Source organism: Pimephales promelas, chromosome 16 (assembly GCF_988280905.1).
Source record: "Pimephales promelas chromosome 16, fPimPro1.hap1.1, whole genome shotgun sequence".
Classification (NCBI taxonomy): Eukaryota; Metazoa; Chordata; class Actinopteri; order Cypriniformes; family Leuciscidae; genus Pimephales; species Pimephales promelas.
This window is the reverse complement of record NC_142784.1, coordinates 29,600,983-29,619,987: the sequence shown is the minus strand read 5'-3', so window position 1 is coordinate 29,619,987 and position 19,005 is coordinate 29,600,983. Positions and strand designations below refer to the sequence as shown.

The following is a 19,005-nucleotide window of genomic DNA, read 5'->3' as shown; positions in this document are numbered from 1 at the left end:
TTGATTGATTCAGGTGTGCCTGACCTCAGTAGTCATGGCAACAATAATCAGACACACCTGAATTAATCAAGTTTGGCCAATAATAGCAGACAGGAAACAAGGAGCTGGCTTAAGTTCAGAAAGTAGTGCAGCTGTGCATAAAGTCAATTGAAAAAAAAGGCGGTAAATGACTTTACCGGTCAATAAACAAATATGCTGTTCACACATCCAACGGCGTTCTGGCTTTTTACCGGTAAGATTCACACGTCAGTTCAGTCATCGGAAGTGATATTTAAACACCATGCCGTTGTCTTGTTTACACATGATCTACCAGTAAAGACTGTATGTGTGAAATGAGTTATTGAAAGGGAACTAGCACTTACACTGTAAGTTGATGTGTTGATTTATCCGCGTTTTAATATTCCTCTGGTCACAGAGATCTTTAGAGAGTTGCCGAGGCTTTTTAGGTCGGGTTGAATCTCTGACCCAGTTCATTCGCTGGCGTCCATGGCTACAATATGCTTCTTTTCCCCACCAACTGGCAACCAGGGGTGTCAAAATACTATTGGGTGAACTGGAAGTGGGCGGGATCACACAGAGCCAAACAAAAATAGACATTCTGTTAAAGTTGAAGTGTTATTTTTGTGGTACGGCACTAAAATCAGTGGCAAACGGTTCTAAAAAAGCCAGAAAGTACCTTATCCATTATAGGCCAAAATTGTATGCTTTTCTACAATTACATTTTTCCTTCCTCTTGCTTGTACAACTCACTTTCACTTTGTCTCTCATTAGAAACCCAGTCCTGCATTCGATTGAAAGCCACAGTTGGTCTCATTAAAGATCTTTTTTCACACTCCTTCCCTGTTCGCTCTATCTTCATAGGTATGACAACTATGGGCGTCTGACAAACATGACCTACCCCACAGGCAGGGTGAGTAGTTACCGGACTGATTCAGACAGCACTGTGCGGGTGCAAACCGAGGGCTCCAACAAAGAGGACATCACAGTCACCACCAACCTCTCGGCCTCGGGAACTTTCTACACACTCATGCAAGGTAAGAATATCTGCACAAAGCCCTTATTCAACACATCCCTGGGGACAATACCTGGGAATTGGGTGAAGTCTTAACCTAGACACGATGAATGCAGTGCATTAAAGGGGATAGACCCTTCACGCATATTTTCCCTTGGCAAAGAAAAAAAAATGTTTTTCACAATTTAAAAGAATCTATTGTGTTATGTGAATGAAAGGGCAGGATGATTTTCACATCATTTTGAAGCCAGAACTCGAAGCGACAACATCCATTGGTCCAAAGTCTTGTAGACGCATATTTAGTATGTGTTTTGTGGCCTTATTTCAGAAACTTTTATTTTTAGTTTTTTCAATAACCACGCATAAACAATACTCTCTCAGAAATACAAACATTTACATACATGTTGCTCACATATTATGGTAGCCCTGTTTGTGCTAAATAGAGTGTAATTTCACCTTTCGCCATTAATTTCTTTATAAGCAACTGAAAAAAGCACAAATGTCATCTCAAGGACCCAAAAAAACCCTAGACCCCAGAGGGTTAAGCTCCAAATATGATATGAGTTTAATCACGATGAAAGTAGTTATGACTTGTGCTTTATATGTCAAGTCTTCTGAAGGCACACAGTGACTTTGTTAACGCCGTGACTGAATCATTGAGTCAATTAAATAAATTGTAATGATAATTTACATTATTACTGTAAGAGACTTACTGTATTATTACCATAAGAGACTTCTTAAACCTGATCTTACTGATCCCAACATTTTTTCAGTGTGTATTTCAATCTGTTTTTAATGTTTTGGAACGACTTGAGGGTGAGTAAAGGTTCATTTTTACACTAGAAACTTAGTAGCTGTATGTGAAGTAAAATATCTATGAGGCAAAATTGATATGTTTGTGGAAAGCAAACAAGCCTCTTGGTAAAAATCAATGAAGGCATGAGTGTTTGTATTTTCGCTAAAATCGCAAGACCGCCCACTCATGAAGACAGAAGTCCTGATTGATTTCCTGTCCACCACTTTTGTTTGTTCCAGCCTCCCTTTTTCACCAGGCGTCTGCTTTTCCTGTCCGTCTCAGGAAACGTAATCTTAATCACTTTGGCCCTCGAGACAGAGGGGTGTGGTTGGGGTCAGGGGCCGTCGTCCTAGCTTGTGATTTTCCTTGCATTCTTTGGCATTTTGATATCCAGTTTTTCACCTAACCAAGCGCTCCATCGATTCCCAATAAATAGCTTTGAACTCCCTGCGCCCTGCTCTATTTCCTGAGAAACTGTAAAGATTTTTCTGCGCTCCTGTGAGCGTTTGATTTGAAGGGCCGTCCTACTCCCCTGGGTTTCGATTGGTTTACTGAAGACTGCGTCTGAGAAAAGAAAATAGAGGGCCTAAAGTTCTGCTGGTGTTGTTATCCTAGACTAAACTAATGGTCACCTATGCATGGTGACCTTGTCCAGGACATCTGGTGGAGAGAGAGAAAGAGGGCGCCCTGCCAAACGCTTTGCTGCTAATTAATTCACTATTGTCTGCTTTGTAAACGGAAACCAGTTTGGCTCTAGCTCCTACACAGAGTTTCACACATGCAATCTGGATATGCATTTCTCGTAGGTGGTGACCTTGTGCTGTTTATTGACTTTCCAAGGTTGTGCGAAGTGTGTGTGTGTTCGATTTCCAGGTCGTACGATCAGAGCTTTTTTCAGCGCACCAATATTATTACCCGAATAAGTCATCAAAAGACGAACATGGCAGAGCTGCGCATGTATTTGACCATAATATGATCTGGTCCACACAAACTCACTCTTCACTGACAATATAAAGAGGACAAGACAGACTACTTTTGGAAAAATAATTGGTGGAAATCTTTCACTATATGCAGGCTTTAAGAATTGAAGTCTTGCCATTCAATTAAAAACAGACAATCTGGGTTTTTTAGCGTGAATATGAATTTATTATGCCATTCTATGGAAGCCTGTTTCCACCTCAGTAAAAGAGCTACGATATAACGTCACATTGCAAGATATGAAGTTGCAAACAACATCAGTTATGTTGCGTTTACGAGAAATAGTTACATTGTAAGATATCAAGTTGCTACAAACACCATTGCAACAAAAAATTGCGTTTATGAGAGAAAGACGCAATGTGAGACACAATTTTGTAAATTCAAGATATAGTAGTCACATTATGATAGTTGCATTAACGAGAAACGGTCGCAGTGTGAGTTTGAGATAATACTAGAAACAGTCCCTATTGAGATAAAAGTTGCGTTTACAAGAAATAGTCACATTGTGACAACTACACGATATAAAGTCACATTGTGACAGCTAAAGTTGTGTTTACTCGAAATAGTTACAATTTTGCAATTACTTTTACATGTGTATTTTTTATACTTTAACATGGACAACATACACCCCAGACAGCAAACTGACATTGAATCAACGTGGAAACGACGTCTCTCATGACATTGAAACAACGTTGATTTGCTCATCGAATTAACGTTGAACCAACGTCAGACGCGGCATTCTTCAAAGCTAAATGAAATCGAAAATTGGTTTGCTTTCATAACGTTGAAACAACGCGTTGATTTCAAGTTGATTTTCCGTTAGTTTTGAAAGAATGACGCGTCTGACGTTGGTTCAACGTTAATTCGATGAGCAAAACAATGTCAGATCAACGTTGTTTCGATGTCATATTTCCACCTTGATTCAATGTCAGTTTGCTATCTGGGACACTTTTGGAAATTTGTCATTCCTAACAAAGTTAGATGTACGTACGGTGTCTTGTCTTAAAAATACTTGCGGTTGTCTGTCACAAACTCAATTCAGTTCTTTGGAATAGTATAATTTCTTTCTAAATGTTATTCAATTCATTTTTAACAGAGAATGCGAGTGTCCTGTACCCCCTACCAACATGCTAGCTGTTTATATGGCTGCTGTCTTTTGCTGAGTAATTAATTCCCTTTGACTAGTAATGAGTTTCATCAAAGCATTCACAGACATTTTCGCATTGGGTATGTCATTATTTTTAGCTGTCTCTCTCTCGTTTCCTACCACTCTCTGTCTTCCCTCTTTATTTCTCTCAGGTATACACCCCCTTCTATTTTCACTGTCTTCCATCCACCACGTCCCTCCAATGCGCTTAGCGAGATCACCTGGGGATGGAGACGGACAGTTTCAGATTTAGCTGCATCTCAGTTGCCACAGGCAGGCGGCCTCCACTATGATAGCTTTCTGCCTCTCTTTCGCTCTCTCTTTCAGTCTTCCGAGGACAGCTCAAAGCCTAACTAGACTTTGAATCATCCCTTTGTTACACTGACTTTCTGGTCTTGTTCAACAAACAAGAGTCTGGCCATGAATTCGGCCATTTTGAGGGAAAAACAGCATGTAACCAACAAAAGGGTGGATATCAGTCATAGTTAAAGGGATAGTTCACACAGAAAAAAAAAAAATGTTTTCATCACTTACTCACCCTCAAGTTGTTCCAAATTGCTGCAAGTTGTTTTTTTCCTCTGCTGAACACAAAAGAAGATATCTTGAAGAATGTAGGCAATCAAACAGTTGATGGTAGCCATTGACTTCCAGAGTAGAAAAAAATACAATGGAAGTGAATGGCTACCGCCAACTGTCTAGCTAGCTACCCATATTCTTTCAAATATATTATGTTGTGTTCAACAGAAGAAAGAAACTAATACATGTTTGGAGCAATATGAGGCTGAATAAATTGACAATTTTCCTTTGGGGTGAATTCTTTTAGCATTTACTGATGCTTTACAATGCCAGGGTGGGTAAATGCTGACAGATTTTTCATTTATAAGGATCTCCTTTTACAAAATTTCAATTTTTGCAATGTACATGAGACTATTTTTTGCCTTTGAATCGTAGATCAAGTCAAAAACAGTTACTACATTGGTCTGGATGGCTCCTTGCGTCTGGTATTGGCCAATGGCATGGAAGTGTCTCTTCACACGGAGCCTCACCTGCTGTCAGGAACAGTCAACCCAACCATAAGCAAGAGAAATGTTACTCTGCCCATCGACAATGGACTCAACCTAGTGGAATGGAGACAACGCAAAGAACAGGCTCGAGGACAGGTCACAGTATATGGACGCAGACTCAGGGTAAGAAAGTCAGTTTTGTTTTCTTATTTGTACATGAATTTCAGGGCCTTAATATTTGGAAAATGCTAGCAGATCTGTGCTATTACTGGGAAAGGTTCTAAAAGCAAAGACAATATGCAAAATATATCTATGTATGTATATATAGACTCATTTAGAGATTTGTGAAACACAGAAAACACATCCAAGGTCAAATCATTAGAAATTAATTTAGAAGATACTTTGGTAACACTTTACTTGAAGGGGTGTGCATAAGACTGACATGACACCTTCATAACCATGACATGACATATGTCTTGAATATGAAGTAGGGTTTATGCATGTTTAAGTCATGTTAATGACTTAACTGTCATTAAGTGTCATTCGCACAATAATGACATTTGAATGCAAATATGACTTTGTTTAAGATGTCTTTATGACATCTTGACATAAACCATAACATCATAACCTGTCAGTGGACAACTTGACATTAAATGAAGTTAAACTGTCATGTGGTTGGCTTTGACATTGGCTGTCATGAGGCCATTATAACTGTGTCATGAATATTTTTCGTGACCTCAACTACAGTGGTACTACTTGAATTTGTCACTAAAAAGTTATAATGGCTTCATGACAGCCAATGTCAAAACCAACCACCTGACAGTTTAATGTAATGTTAAAAGGTAAAGCTAGGTGGTTTTTTAAGTTTGATAATTAATCTGCTATGTCATGTTTATGACAGGTTGTGTTGTCTTAGTAAGGTCAAGCTCAAAGACACTGACAGGTTATGATGTATTGGTTTATGTCAAGGTGTCATAACAAAGACATCCCAATGTCATTTTTGCATTAAAAATGTCATAACAGAACGAATGACACTTAATGACAGTTGTCACAAACATGCATAAAACTTCCTTAATATTCATAACATATGTCATGATTATGAAGGTGTCATGTTAGTCTTATGCACACCCCTTCAAGTAAAGTGTTACCAAATAATCTAATCTTGTAAAGTTGTATTTCTGATTGTCTTTAAAATAAACATTTAACATTACAGACATTGAGAAAGTCATTGAGAATTTGATTGTAGCCCCTGACAGAAATGAAAAACCAATTAAAATGTTTGCAGTTACATTGTCAATGTAATCTACTATGGCTGTAGTTTTTCATGAGTGACATACATTAAAACTATGTATTTAGGGTTTAATGTAATAAATATCAGTCACAATGTTATTATTTATCTTTTACATTATTAGTTTTGTTGCAATACTTAGGCCCGGCATTTACTAAACAGGACAAATTAGCGTGAGAGCGCAATCCCATAAAAGCGCCGATGACAGAAAACACGCACATTGAAGAACAGATCCATAATGACCAACGCAATCTACCCAGAGCGGCGCGAATTACCGTCTGGTTTAAGATGTGCTTTTTTTCCGAGGCGGTAAATAATAGCGCAAATGCCAGTAAATTGATTAGCGCAAACCTAAGTAAATACCTTGCATGATTCATTTAAATACCCTCCTCCCATGAATTTTGAGTCTGAAAGGGAAACTCCTACAAACGCAAGCAAAATAGTTCTTTTACGCCAAAAGAGGGTTTGCACTGATGCAAGCTGTTTGTAAATCAGGCCCTCAGTATCTTAAAACTAAAATGAATTATTCCTTATTCCTATTGCATACTCTTTTCATTTTCATAATGCATTTGTGTTTTATTTTAATTTTGTGAAATGTGGAATTGCTCGTGGTGTTTTGCATCAGAAGCAGGCAGACGTAGGCAGGTAATTGTGCACTGGCCCCAGCGTCGCCTCGACGTTGTCATCTGCTCATCCTGAGTTAATTTTACGCAGGCACAGTTCCATACCTCCCCGCAGCAGCTCATCTGAGCATCGAGGCTCCTGTACTTGGAGTAATTGCTTCATGATTATAATCTCTATTGCCTCTTGTCATCAGTCTGAGTCACACACGCTGCGCCTGTCCTTTAGACGGATCACTCGTATTACGTCTGGCCAGGCCGTACTGGTCAAGAATCTGCTTCCCAAGGTCAGCTCATGCATGTGAGCATGAGTGTGTCTGTGTCTCAGTGGACTATTCATCACTCAGCAGCCATTTTCTCTGACCCTGAGGGCTGGGGTCACAGCTTAGAGCAAGGTTGACTCTCTCGTGATCAAAACCCTCAGGGTTTCTTCAGGCCGGATTTGATATCTTCATAATTCTTGTGCTACTATGGGACCACATCACAGCTTTTGCGAGATGAAATATGAGCATTTATATACACGCTACACTCTTAGAAGAAATGGTTCTATTTAGAACCAGAAATGGTTCCATCCCCTCTTCATATATGGAACTCCAAAATGGTTCTATATAGAACAATTTTTTGGGTAAAAGGTTCTATTGGCCAAGTACGGAACCCCAGTGTTCTATATAGAACCCAGAGGAGCCAGAGTGTATAGAACCTTTTAGGGATTCCATATATGTAGCGCTGATAGAACCTTTTAAGGTTCTATATAGAACCTTTTCTTCTAAGAGTGTACCCTTCAAAAGTAGGATTTTTGTTTAAGCAGTTAATACTTTTTGTACAGCAAATACAAATTAAACTTACCAAAAGTGATGTTTATAATGCTACACAAGATTTATAGTTCAAATAAATTCTCTTCTACTTTCTATTCATCAAAGAATCCTTAAAAATGTAAAATGGTTTCCACAAAAAATATGAAGCAAAATTGATAAGCAACTCTGAATGATTTCTGAAGGATGATGTGACACTGAAGACTGGAGTATTGCTTTGACATCACAGGAATAAATTACATTTCATTTCAAAACAGTTATTTTCATTTGTATAAAACTGAACTATGGAATCTGATTTACATCATGGGATTTAACTCGTGTACTGTACATGATTTGTGTACTACTGAAAGCATCGAGCGACCTTGAGTGACATGCCAAGCGATATTTCATGGGTGAATGAGTGGGTGAATGTGTCAGATTGTGTCTAAAAGTGTATGTGCGCGTGTGTGTGTGTGTGTGAGAGAGACAGAGAGAGAGGGAGTGAGGCTGTTTGTCGAGCAGAAAAGAGAGCGATTCAAATTGAAACACTCAAATAGGGAAATATTACCGTGATTTCAATCATTTTTCCATGCGCTCAATCCCACAATTCAATTAATAAAGCATCTATGAGGTGTCGCACTGGACAAAAGCTAATAGAGATCCGTTTATGATATTGTGATGCACAGCGATCCATTGAATTTGTACCCAACCCTAATGGAAATGTGGGTCACTAGCAGCCCGGAGTATTGTTGTGGTCACATGTCCTTCACACCATCAGGAACAGCTGCCTGGCCACCAAAATCATCCTCGTTTCCATAGCAACTACATCTCCTAAACAACAACAGAGCTTTGGAAATAGTAGTGTGAATTGTCCTCTCACAGCGAGCCCAAATCCAAAAACCCACTGAAGGCTTAAACACAAGGCCTCGACTGACAGTTCTCTAAATGTTTGCTTTACGTTATTAGAACGGTGTCCTACACCGCCTCCAAACAAACAAAGCGAACACGTGGCCAAGTGTGTTTACTGAAGGAAGCGACGAATCACACTGAGCAAACAAGATTACAGTTCTTACCACAGCAGCGGACGGGGGGAAAAATTAGAAACGAATGGCAAAGCGGCAAGCAAATATTGGATTGGAAGAACAAAACCTTGAATACATTTTTAATGACAGTGGAGAGGAAAATCAAATGTTGTTTGGCAGATTTGTTTACTTTTTGAATATGGAATGGATTATTGATGGTGATTTATGAAAACAAACGTTACAAGTTGTTTATTCATTGGCAAAAAGTGCATGAGTGACAGTCCCTAAGATATTCTCATAGTTAGTTGAGTTATGGGGAAAAAAAGTGTTGTTTTTTGATAATCTCAAAGTTGTACTTTGATCAGCAATTCGGCTGTCGAAGAAACATGTTGCGGGTCTGTCTAACATTCCCCAATAGTGTGTCAAATATACAATAACTTTTAGGTTATATTTGGTACATCACACTCCAGTCTTCAGTGTTCAACTTGTGATTTCTGTAAATTGTGCCTTATTAACGTACACCACACTTTTGTCTTGATGTCCTTTATTAGGGGGAACTTAGACACTCTTCCAAACCCCTCTTTTTCCCACCCTGCCCCAACTCGATCCCCTTCCTCCCATCATATCTGCTTTCCCAATCCTGAGCTCGTTTAAAGGAATGTCCAATTTAAGACATTCCCCTTGAGTGGGTTTCCATTCTCCAGAGGCCCAGGATCTCTCTGCCAAAAGAGCTTTTTTTCCAGCCCGTTGGGCCTCTGTTCAACCAGAGCCTGGCATGAGCAGCCAGCCTTCCCTTTCAATCTCTCTTCATTTTTTTTTTCCTTAAGCTTGTCACTTCAGTCCCCTGTCGTTCTACACTGGACAAATCGGCCCTTGACACAAGTTCCCCCATCCTTAGAGCCGTAAAAGCATTGGAACGTGTAGTAAATAACACTTTAGTGAATTGCCTAACCAAACGGAATAGCAGAAATAATAACTGTTTTCAAACAGGTTCCCTGTCTATATAATGTTTTGAAAACCTGTTTGAAAACAGTTATTATTTCCGATGCGAGTGTTCTCAATCTCGGCACCGCCAGATCAAAGTGAGAGTGAGAAAAATGGGGGCCGTGTTCATATCAGTGGGTGGGTGGTGCTTAAAGGAATGGGGAGGGAAAAATATATGCCCTTTATTCTGTCAACCTCTTTGTTCTGTCACCCCCACCGGAATCCCCCTATTCATGAGCTGCTTGCTTTTAATGTAAAATAATCCTCTCAATTAGGTATTAGTGACATTAATTGGCCCCAGTGTAATTGTCCCTTCACAGATGAGAGCTCCCAGCATGCCCACGAGGAGGAGAGTAAAAGAGAGAGAGCTTTGCTTGTTGCTCTTCCCCCCGTCCGCCATACCACTGGACCAAAGCCAACAACAACTCACAAAATCACTTTAAGACTCTGTTAAGCTTTGCCAGCACTGAGTAAAGCCGGTTTCCAGCGTACCTGATGAGAAAAATCGAAATCAATCAAGGAGACATTACATAGAGAAGAGATATGGGGAAATGAGTATTTGATTATAATGCATTTTAAAGTCTGCTTGGCCCAAACTTCCAGATGGTTGTTTAGTCAATAGTCATTCAACCCTTTAGCCATAATACCACAAAGTGGTATGCTTGGATTGGGGGGAAAAACAGCTGGCATTGGGGGAAAAAAATAAAAGAACGAAACTTTTACAGCATATTTAGAGTTTGCATTAATTCCATGGCTTCAAATCATACTTTGTTGCAACAAATAAGCATGCTTATTGTTAAAAAAAATTGCCAATTTTATAATGCATCTGCTACTAAATATAGAAAAGAAAAGAAAAAGGTTTATGTGAAATTCGCAAAAGTGTAGATTCTTTCGTGGCCTGTTAATTATTAATTGCTAACTGTCAATCTTATCCACCAATATCTAAATTCATATCACATAAATTGAGGTACCAAGAGTTGAAGGTATTGAGGTCTTTAAATCCTGTATTCCCCCCTGCATTGACCTCTGTGTGCCTTTGGGATTACCAGGCATGTAGGAGTAGTTCTCAGCTCTGATCTCAGCATGTGCCGGGGTCAGAGGGGTCTGTGCATTCGAACTGAGCTGGAAACTCAGTGTGACAGTGTAAACAGTGTAGTGGGCCTTGAATTTTTAAACGTAGATGAAAAGTGTAATCCTGCAAAATACAATTAAAGTTGTCTACCCCTCAATAATTCCATCCTTAAAGGCATGTAAAATGATTATACAGAGCGCTTCTCTCGTTATATTTGTTTTAACATGAAACAAAGAAATCGATTAATTAAAAAGCGTATGAGTTTCAGAGAAGACACTGCATCTTACCATGGGCACATGTTGAATTCAGAAGCCTAATCGTCCCCTTTTTTTTGTAGGTTCATAACAGGAACTTGTTATCCATGGATTTTGACCGTGTAACCAGGACCGAGAAAGTCTATGATGATCACAGGAAGTTCACCCTAAGGATCCACTACGACCATGCCGGAAGACCTACATTGTGGGCTCCAAGTAGTCGGCTAAACGGTGTAAATGTGACCTACTCACCTGGCGGCCACATCGCCGGCATCCAGAGGGGCACTATGTCAGTCCGAATGGAATATGACCAAAATGGGAGAATCATCTCAAAGATATTTGCAGATGGAAAGTCATGGAGCTACACATACCTTGAAAAAGTAAATATCTTTTTTCTTGTTCTGTAGACTTCTCTTTGTTGAACCCTATTCATTAAGCTTTAACATTGCATGCTTCAGCAATGTTTCCTTTCTAATGTCAGCTTGTGTTATGCATTGTTACCGCACACAGCTTGACAACTTCCTCGTTCTTAAAATATCACAAATGTCACTGTCTTGATCATTAGAGCCAATATCTGAGAAATGCCAGACCTTACAGTGTAATTTGGGTTTAAAAGGATTGATTAGAAGCCCTAAACCCACTCTATTTAATGTTTCTTGCTATTCTAAAATGGCCATGTGCTGGTTAGATCAATAGCCTCAAAGTATAAAATAAGAAATAATATAAACTCCAGTATATCTTCCCACTGACCTCCATATAAGGGGACATTATTAAAAATGGTATCGAAAGATGACTTAATGAGATTTTTCCCTTCTTTATTTTTTCTTCAGTGTTGTAGAGCAGTATATTTGTAATTTTTATTCACCCGGGAGTGATTCTGTGACACCCTACAGTTTAGTCATGTGGTGCAATTGTGACTCCTGGGTACTCGGTGACCTTCAGTTTCCCTTGGCGTAGAATTTCAAATGTAACTGTTTGAAGTGCTCTCAGAATGGGTTGGGAATTACAATTCTTCATTAAATCAGCTTACTGAACATCACTTTGTCATTTTCCTTTGGCAGTCCATGGTGCTGCTGCTATACAGCCAGCGGCAATACATCTTCGAGTTTGACAAGAATGACCGGCTCTCTTCAGTAACCATGCCCAATGTGGCCAGACAGACCTTGGAGACCACCCGTTCCGTTGGCTATTACAGAAACACATACAGACCACCTGAGGGCAATGCCACAGTTTTGCAAGATTACAGCGAAGAAGGATTGCTTCTGCAAACCATCCACCAAGGAACGGGGCGTAGAGTCATCTATAAGTATGGGAAACTCTCCCGTCTGCTAGAAATACTTTACGATACAACGCGGATTGCCTTTTCTTACGACGAATCTGCAGGCATGCTGAAAACCGTGGGACTTCAAAGCGATGGCTTTGCGTGTACCATACGCTACAGGCAGATCGGACCGCTCATCGACAGACAGATCTTTCGTTTCAGTGAGGAGGGCATGGTGAACGCCCGGTTCGACTACAACTACGACAACAGCTTCCGGGTCACCAGCATGCAAGCAGTCATCAACGAAACCCCCTTGCCCATTGACCTCTATCGCTACGATGACGTCTCGGGCAAAACGGAGCAGTTTGGCAAGTTTGGAGTAATCTACTATGATATCAACCAGATCATCACCACAGCTGTCATGACCCACACTAAACACTTTGATGCCTATGGACGGGTTAAAGAGGTACAGTACGAGATTTTCCGTTCGCTGATGTATTGGATGATGGTACAGTACGACAACATGGGGCGAGTGGTGGCAAAGGAGCTTAAAGTCGGGCCCTATGCAAATACCACCCGTTACACATACGAGTACGATGCTGATGGCCAACTTCAGGTGGTGTCCATCAACGACAAGCCTCTCTGGCGCTACAGCTATGACCTGAATGGAAATTTGCACCTCCTTAGTCCCGGTAATAGTGCCAGGCTTACCCCACTACGCTACGACATTCGGGACCGCATTACTCGACTAGGTGACGTTCAGTACCGGTTGGACGAGGATGGATTCCTCAGGCAGAGAGGCAATGATTTCTTCGAGTATAACTCTGCCGGGTTGCTTGTTAAAGTCTACAACAAAGTGAACGGATGGACAATCAAGTACCGCTACGATGGCTTGGGCAGGAGAGTTTCCAGTCGAAGTAGCCAAGGCCACCATCTGCAATTCTTCTACGCAGACTTGTCCAGTCCGACCAGAGTCACGCACATGTACAACCACTCAAGCTCAGAGATCACCTCGCTCTACTATGACCTTCAGGGCCACCTCTTTGCCATGGAGTTAAGCAGCGGGGATGAGTTCTACGTGGCCTGCGACAACATTGGTACACCGTTGGCCGTGTTCAGTGGTGCCGGTCTCATGATCAAACAGATCCTGCACACTGCTTTTGGGGAGGTGTATTTGGACTCCAACCCAAGCTTCCAGCTAGTAATAGGCTACCAGGGTGGCCTTTATGAGCCCCTCACAAAGCTGGTCCACATGGGCCGCAGAGATTACGATGTCCTTGCAGGCCGATGGACCATACCTGACATTGATGTTTGGAAGCGGCTCAACAGCAACAACATTGTGCCCTTCAACCTCTACATGTTCAAGAACAACAACCCCCTGAGCAACACCCAAGAAACCAAGTGCTATATGACAGGTAAACACATCATTTTTTATAAATGTTTTGTTTTGACGGACTGAGGGCAACATTATTTAATACCCGATCCTTCCATCCAAACGCCTTGTCCTGTGTAGGGTCTACCCATGCTGGCGCCTATCCCAGCGTCTCTGGCCGAAGTCTGGGAGGATTATTTAATAGCCTGTAAATCACTTCAATGTTACATTTTACTTTCAGCAATCTAAAACACCATGAGCACATGGTGCCAAGAATCCTCCTTGCACTAGAGTGATTATTTTTCAGGCTCTCGTCCCAGCCCCAGCTTGGGGTGTTCTTGCCTCCACAAACACTGCTTGTGAGCAATGACAGCACAACAAAGTCCCCTTTGTTCTTCATTCAGGTTGTTCCTCTGAAATATCCCATCAGTCTTTGCTTCCTCAGCCTGTGCGGGAGGTAAATAGTGGTGAATGCTCCCCAGTGTTAGACAAATAACACAATGGAGTCCATGGAACTAGAAGCTAGGGGCTGATTCACTTTTCTCTCCACTTGAAAGCGAAATTGCAGCCTTACTCAAAGAAAACAAAATATTATAGTCACATTTGTAGTCTATAACAGTGAATGCATCCTGAAATCAAAGGCTTGGTTCATGCCCTTGCTACCAAAAGAAATGAATACTATAGAATCGTATCAGTTGTTTTTTGTTAGAGTAGCTGTGTTTTAAGTGTGCTCCTCTGTGTATTTCCTTTGCATATCCTCTTGAAAAGATTAGTGGCAAGATGAGCCCCTGTTCTCTGAAAATTCAGTCGCAAACAACCCTGCCCCTAAACCATAGCTTTGATTCAACAAAAGTGAACCTTGTGATTGTTTTCCAGAACATTGTTTACCTTTCATGCAGTGCAGCACCTCCAAAAAAAAAAAAAGACTAGGCCTGGTTTCTTGCTTATGTTGTGTGCTTTATACCATTATTATGGAAATTTGGTTGATTAGCTTTACCAGCTCAGTTTGGCTAGCAAATAGCATGTATGTACTGGTACACTGACCAGACCAGCACTAACCGGCATACTCTAAACAAGCTTGTGCTGGTCTTTGCTGCATGCCATGGTACAGTATATCATATGTATGCTTATATTATGGTGGACCAGCTGTATTTCAAGCTCAGATAAATACTTCACCCTATGCCATTAAAGTTAGCTTTGAAGAAGGAAATCTAAAGATTCGGCTGGATATTAGATGTTCTTGAGTGGGTCGTCAGCCTTTTATAAATGATGGCGTTGACATTTTCATTCCTCTCTGAAGTACAGTAGGTGCTTTCAATGTCCTCAATCATATTCATATTTAAAATAACTCTTTCAAGCGACAGCCTTCAATAAAGGAGCAGTACTCAGAAGAACCATTGCTATAGCAATGAAGTGTACACTATCCATGTCTAATGTGCTTGATGCAGCAGGGAAAAGTTTGATTTTGGCAAGGTTCATAGTCTCTGTATATTGTGTTGGCATTTGTTATCCATGCTAATGCTTATAAATATGCACAAATACAAAAAAAAAAATACATTTTCAGATTATAGAAAGAGTGACATTTGGTCACAGCATGAAATATAATTATCAAGTGCTAAAACTTTGAGTTTCTCACATGCTGGACGAAATTATATCAGAGAGATTTGGCTCTTCCTGTGGAGGATTAATCATATTTAGTCCAGTCTCTAAAACTACTGTTGCCTGTAATGACTGTGGGAGCTTATTTCAAAAAGGAGCTCACTTGGCATGTGTCCTGATTTGCAGTGATTTATGCTTTTGAAATGTAGTTCACCAAAATAGAGTAAATTGTTATACAGGCATTGTCGGTGAGTGTTGCAGTTTCCTTTAGCTCTGTTGTAAGTTTACTTCATTACAGCACTTCTCTTCCCACAGATGTTAACAGCTGGCTAGTGACGTTTGGTTTCCAGCTGTACAATGTCATCCCTGGCTACCACAAACCTGTCACGGACGCCATGGAGCCGTCTTACGAGCTGATACACACCCAGATAAAGACTCAAGAGTGGGATAGCACCAAGGTAATTTATCCAACAAATTTCTCTGTTTGTTTGCCCACGTCTTTAAAAAAACACACCTGGCCTTTGACTTTATCTTCAGACTTTATTTGCAGTAACTTGACCTTTCAGTTTGCCACCTCCCTGAGGAGTCCACACCAATCAACCCAGATGCTTGCGCGAAAGAGCGTGGCCTCTGCTCTGGCTCCTCGAGCCGAGGGAAAGGGGTCAAGCTAAAGAGCTCTTGTAATAGGACTGCCATTAGGGAAATTCACTCCAAATTTCCTCCAGCAGCAACCATTGATTTCATCTCAGTCTTTCACACTCTTTAGCTCTTTTAAAGATGTTGTCTCCCTCTCTTTCCTCTCTTTATGCTTCTTTGTCTCAATGCTCTCTGTTTTTCTCAGTCTCAGACATGCACTGATTATCGAGCCTCCTTTAAGCCATCTGAATAATTGAGAAGCTAGTTGGAAACGGTGGCGGCTCTTTTGGCGGTTGTTCAGGACACCTTACCTTTTGAGCTATAGCTGAATTGAATTTTAATTCTGAAAGAATAAAGGGTATATAGAGCTGGGCTGAATTAGGTGACAAATCAAATGCTTTGGGAATTTGAAATCCTTTGGTTTGACATGCTATACACCGTCTAAAATTATGAAACATCATTTACAGCAATAAATTATATATTATGTATATATTCAGGGTTTGAAATTAACACTCGCCAATTGCGGATAAAAATCAACTGTGGCTGGTAACGTTGTCAAATCACTAGCCAATTTTGGCGTGTTACTCATTCGGTTTACTTACTTTGCTGGGGAAGTCTGTGTAAGCCAAATCTGCGCAGATTTAGCCCAAATACTCAATACAGCGTATTGCGCAATAATTCTCAAATTATTCTCTTTTACATAACATAGTTATTTAATTTAATATAACATATTATAATATAATATAACGCATATATTGTGGTATATTGCGCTTTATAAAGTCAAAGTCAGTTTATAAAGTCATGCTATAAAGATTGTCATATAGCAACCCAGCCACACTAAATGCGTCTCTTGTGTTTATCGTGCAATTTATACGTGAAAGTTAATTTTTACATGGGCACAGTATGATACGCATGGGTAGGTTTAGTAGTGGTGTGGGGTACGTATGTATTATACATTTGGGTAGGATAATTGATGTGGATTGCGCATGTATTACACGCAATAAAGTGCGTATCATATGCACATGAAGACTGCGTATCATATGCACGTAGAAACAAATTTCCGTGTATAAATTGCAAGATAAACACAATGGGCCCTATTTTGCACCCGCGCAAAAAGGAGGCGTGTTTCAGCGCAAACATTCCCTAGTGCTATTTTGCAGTTCCAGAAAACAATTCCGCCACTGACAAGATAAAACCTATTCTGAAGTCAGTGGCGCTTTGCGTGTTGTTCATAATGCTATTTTAAGCGCGCATGCTTGGCTATAATTTTGCGGGTGCACAACGCGCATACACTTTGATTCTCTCATCAACACAGATGCGGCATTCATTATAACATTATAACAAAGAAAAATATTAACACACGAGGGAAATCATTGTGGTGTCCGTGAAGATGTAAAAAAAATGTAGGCCTAAATCTAGCTTACACATTTACCCAAATTTTTCAGGCTAATTGTAGTAATGACGGATCAGACCTGTTTGCCCAAAAGTGGCAAGACACATGTATATAATGTTTAACCGACGCCAGAGATGTATAGTAACGAAGTAGAACTACTTAAGTACTAAAATGCTGTATCTGTACTCTACTAGAGTATTGCTTTTTTTCTCATACTTCTACTTTTACTTCAGTAGATATTTTCGATGAGTTTAATACTTTTACTTCGATATTTTTTTTAATGTTCTGCTAGTTACTCGTTACAATTATAAAAATTTAACGAATCATTCGTTCCAAGTTGGCTTTCATGCTGCATAAATCGCACGCCAGTTTATAGGATAATGGTATTGATTGACACACACATTGACCGCTAATGCAGGGGTTGTCCTGCAATGACATTTTTTTGGCGGCCGCCGAAGCAAATTTGTACCCCGCCAAAGCGCCTTATTTGGTTGCTAGTTCAAACTTTTAACTGCTTTCTTTAATAATTACATGACACAATACTTGTACTTTTACTTTTAGTACTTAAGTAGTGAATTTTAAAATAAACTACGTGCAATACTTAAGTACAAAAAATGTTGAATACTTTAGTACTTCTACTTAAGTGTGCTGCTTAAAGAGCACTTCAACTTCTACTCAAGTCACTTTTTTGATAGAGCACTTGTACTTTTACTCAAGTCTGGGTTTCTAGTACTTTATACATCTCTGACCGACGCTAATTTGGGTGGGTTTCTCCCATCCCCATACAACGTCACTTCTGTCTTTCACTGCCTTGATAAGAACTTTGGTCTCCTCGGCTGTGAACCGCTCCTTGCACGCGCCTGGCAAATCCGCTATAATAAAAAAAATCGGATTTGGGCACGTTACGCCCAAACCACACCTTTGAATAATGAAGCTATTTCAGACCAACCCCTTTTAAACTTGCGTCGGGCACAAGAGTCATTTATCCCGCCGGTAAAATGGAAACAGCGCCCAAAAATAGTTTGCGCTTTGCACTCGATACTTGCGTTTTTGATCGTTAAAATAGGGCCCAAATGCGTGCTAAAGAGGCGCATTTAATGAGATCAGGCTGCATTTCGCCCACCACATAGGACCATAATTGATGTGCAACTTAAACTACTTGGTTATTTTTTAAAGCTGATGTATATGGAAAGTCCAGTCCCCTTGTTGATAAGGGGTTCCATGCCAATGTGTCAAACAGTATACACAACCCCAAGCTATCAAGCTCTATAATAAGCGAACATTTGAAGCCGAGCGCCATGGGTGTGCCTCAGACATGAGATATGAGATTTTAAATGTACTGTGATGGAGCTATTTGACGTCATCGGTCTGCCAGGTTTCATATGGCTTTAATACGTTCAAGGAAAACTGAAGTATCCAAAAAAAAAAAAGTCTTAGACACCCCAGATTTTGTCTTTATTTACTTGAGGGAAAACACTTTTTTTTGAGAGAGAGTTGTGTTAGATTTGCATGGCAATGCAGAACCAACTCCCAACAGAGCCTTTCTTTTTCTCTTTCTCTAATAAATTCTCTTTTGGGAACCAAGCATTATTATTTAATCAAAAGCACAGAGTCTTCTGCCGTAGTGTGCTCTTGCATACAAAGCTGTTGAAATTGTCAGGGCATGCATTTAAATAGTCCCCATCAATACAGCACGCAAATATGAGGTCTCAGTTACTTGTGGCCATTGGATCCAACCATCAAAATTTAGCGAATGCAAAATGTAGACTTTTCTAG

The 19,005-nt window shown here is 40.2% G+C and overlaps 1 protein-coding gene across 11 annotated transcripts in view; it reads left to right on the top strand.

The window, feature by feature from the left end:
* Nucleotides 1-19,005, top strand: part of tenm4 (teneurin transmembrane protein 4) — a 267,387-nt gene that overhangs the window by 240,305 nt on the left and 8,077 nt on the right. For all 11 annotated transcript variants that reach the window (XM_089121430.1, XM_089121432.1, XM_089121433.1 and 8 more), the window contains 5 exons: nucleotides 862-1,034; nucleotides 4,885-5,120; nucleotides 11,052-11,348; nucleotides 12,030-13,644; nucleotides 15,516-15,658. In XM_089121430.1, coding sequence (XP_088977556.1) covers nucleotides 862-1,034; nucleotides 4,885-5,120; nucleotides 11,052-11,348; nucleotides 12,030-13,644; nucleotides 15,516-15,658 — 2,464 coding nt within the window. The remainder of the gene's footprint in view (nucleotides 1-861; nucleotides 1,035-4,884; nucleotides 5,121-11,051; nucleotides 11,349-12,029; nucleotides 13,645-15,515; nucleotides 15,659-19,005) is intronic.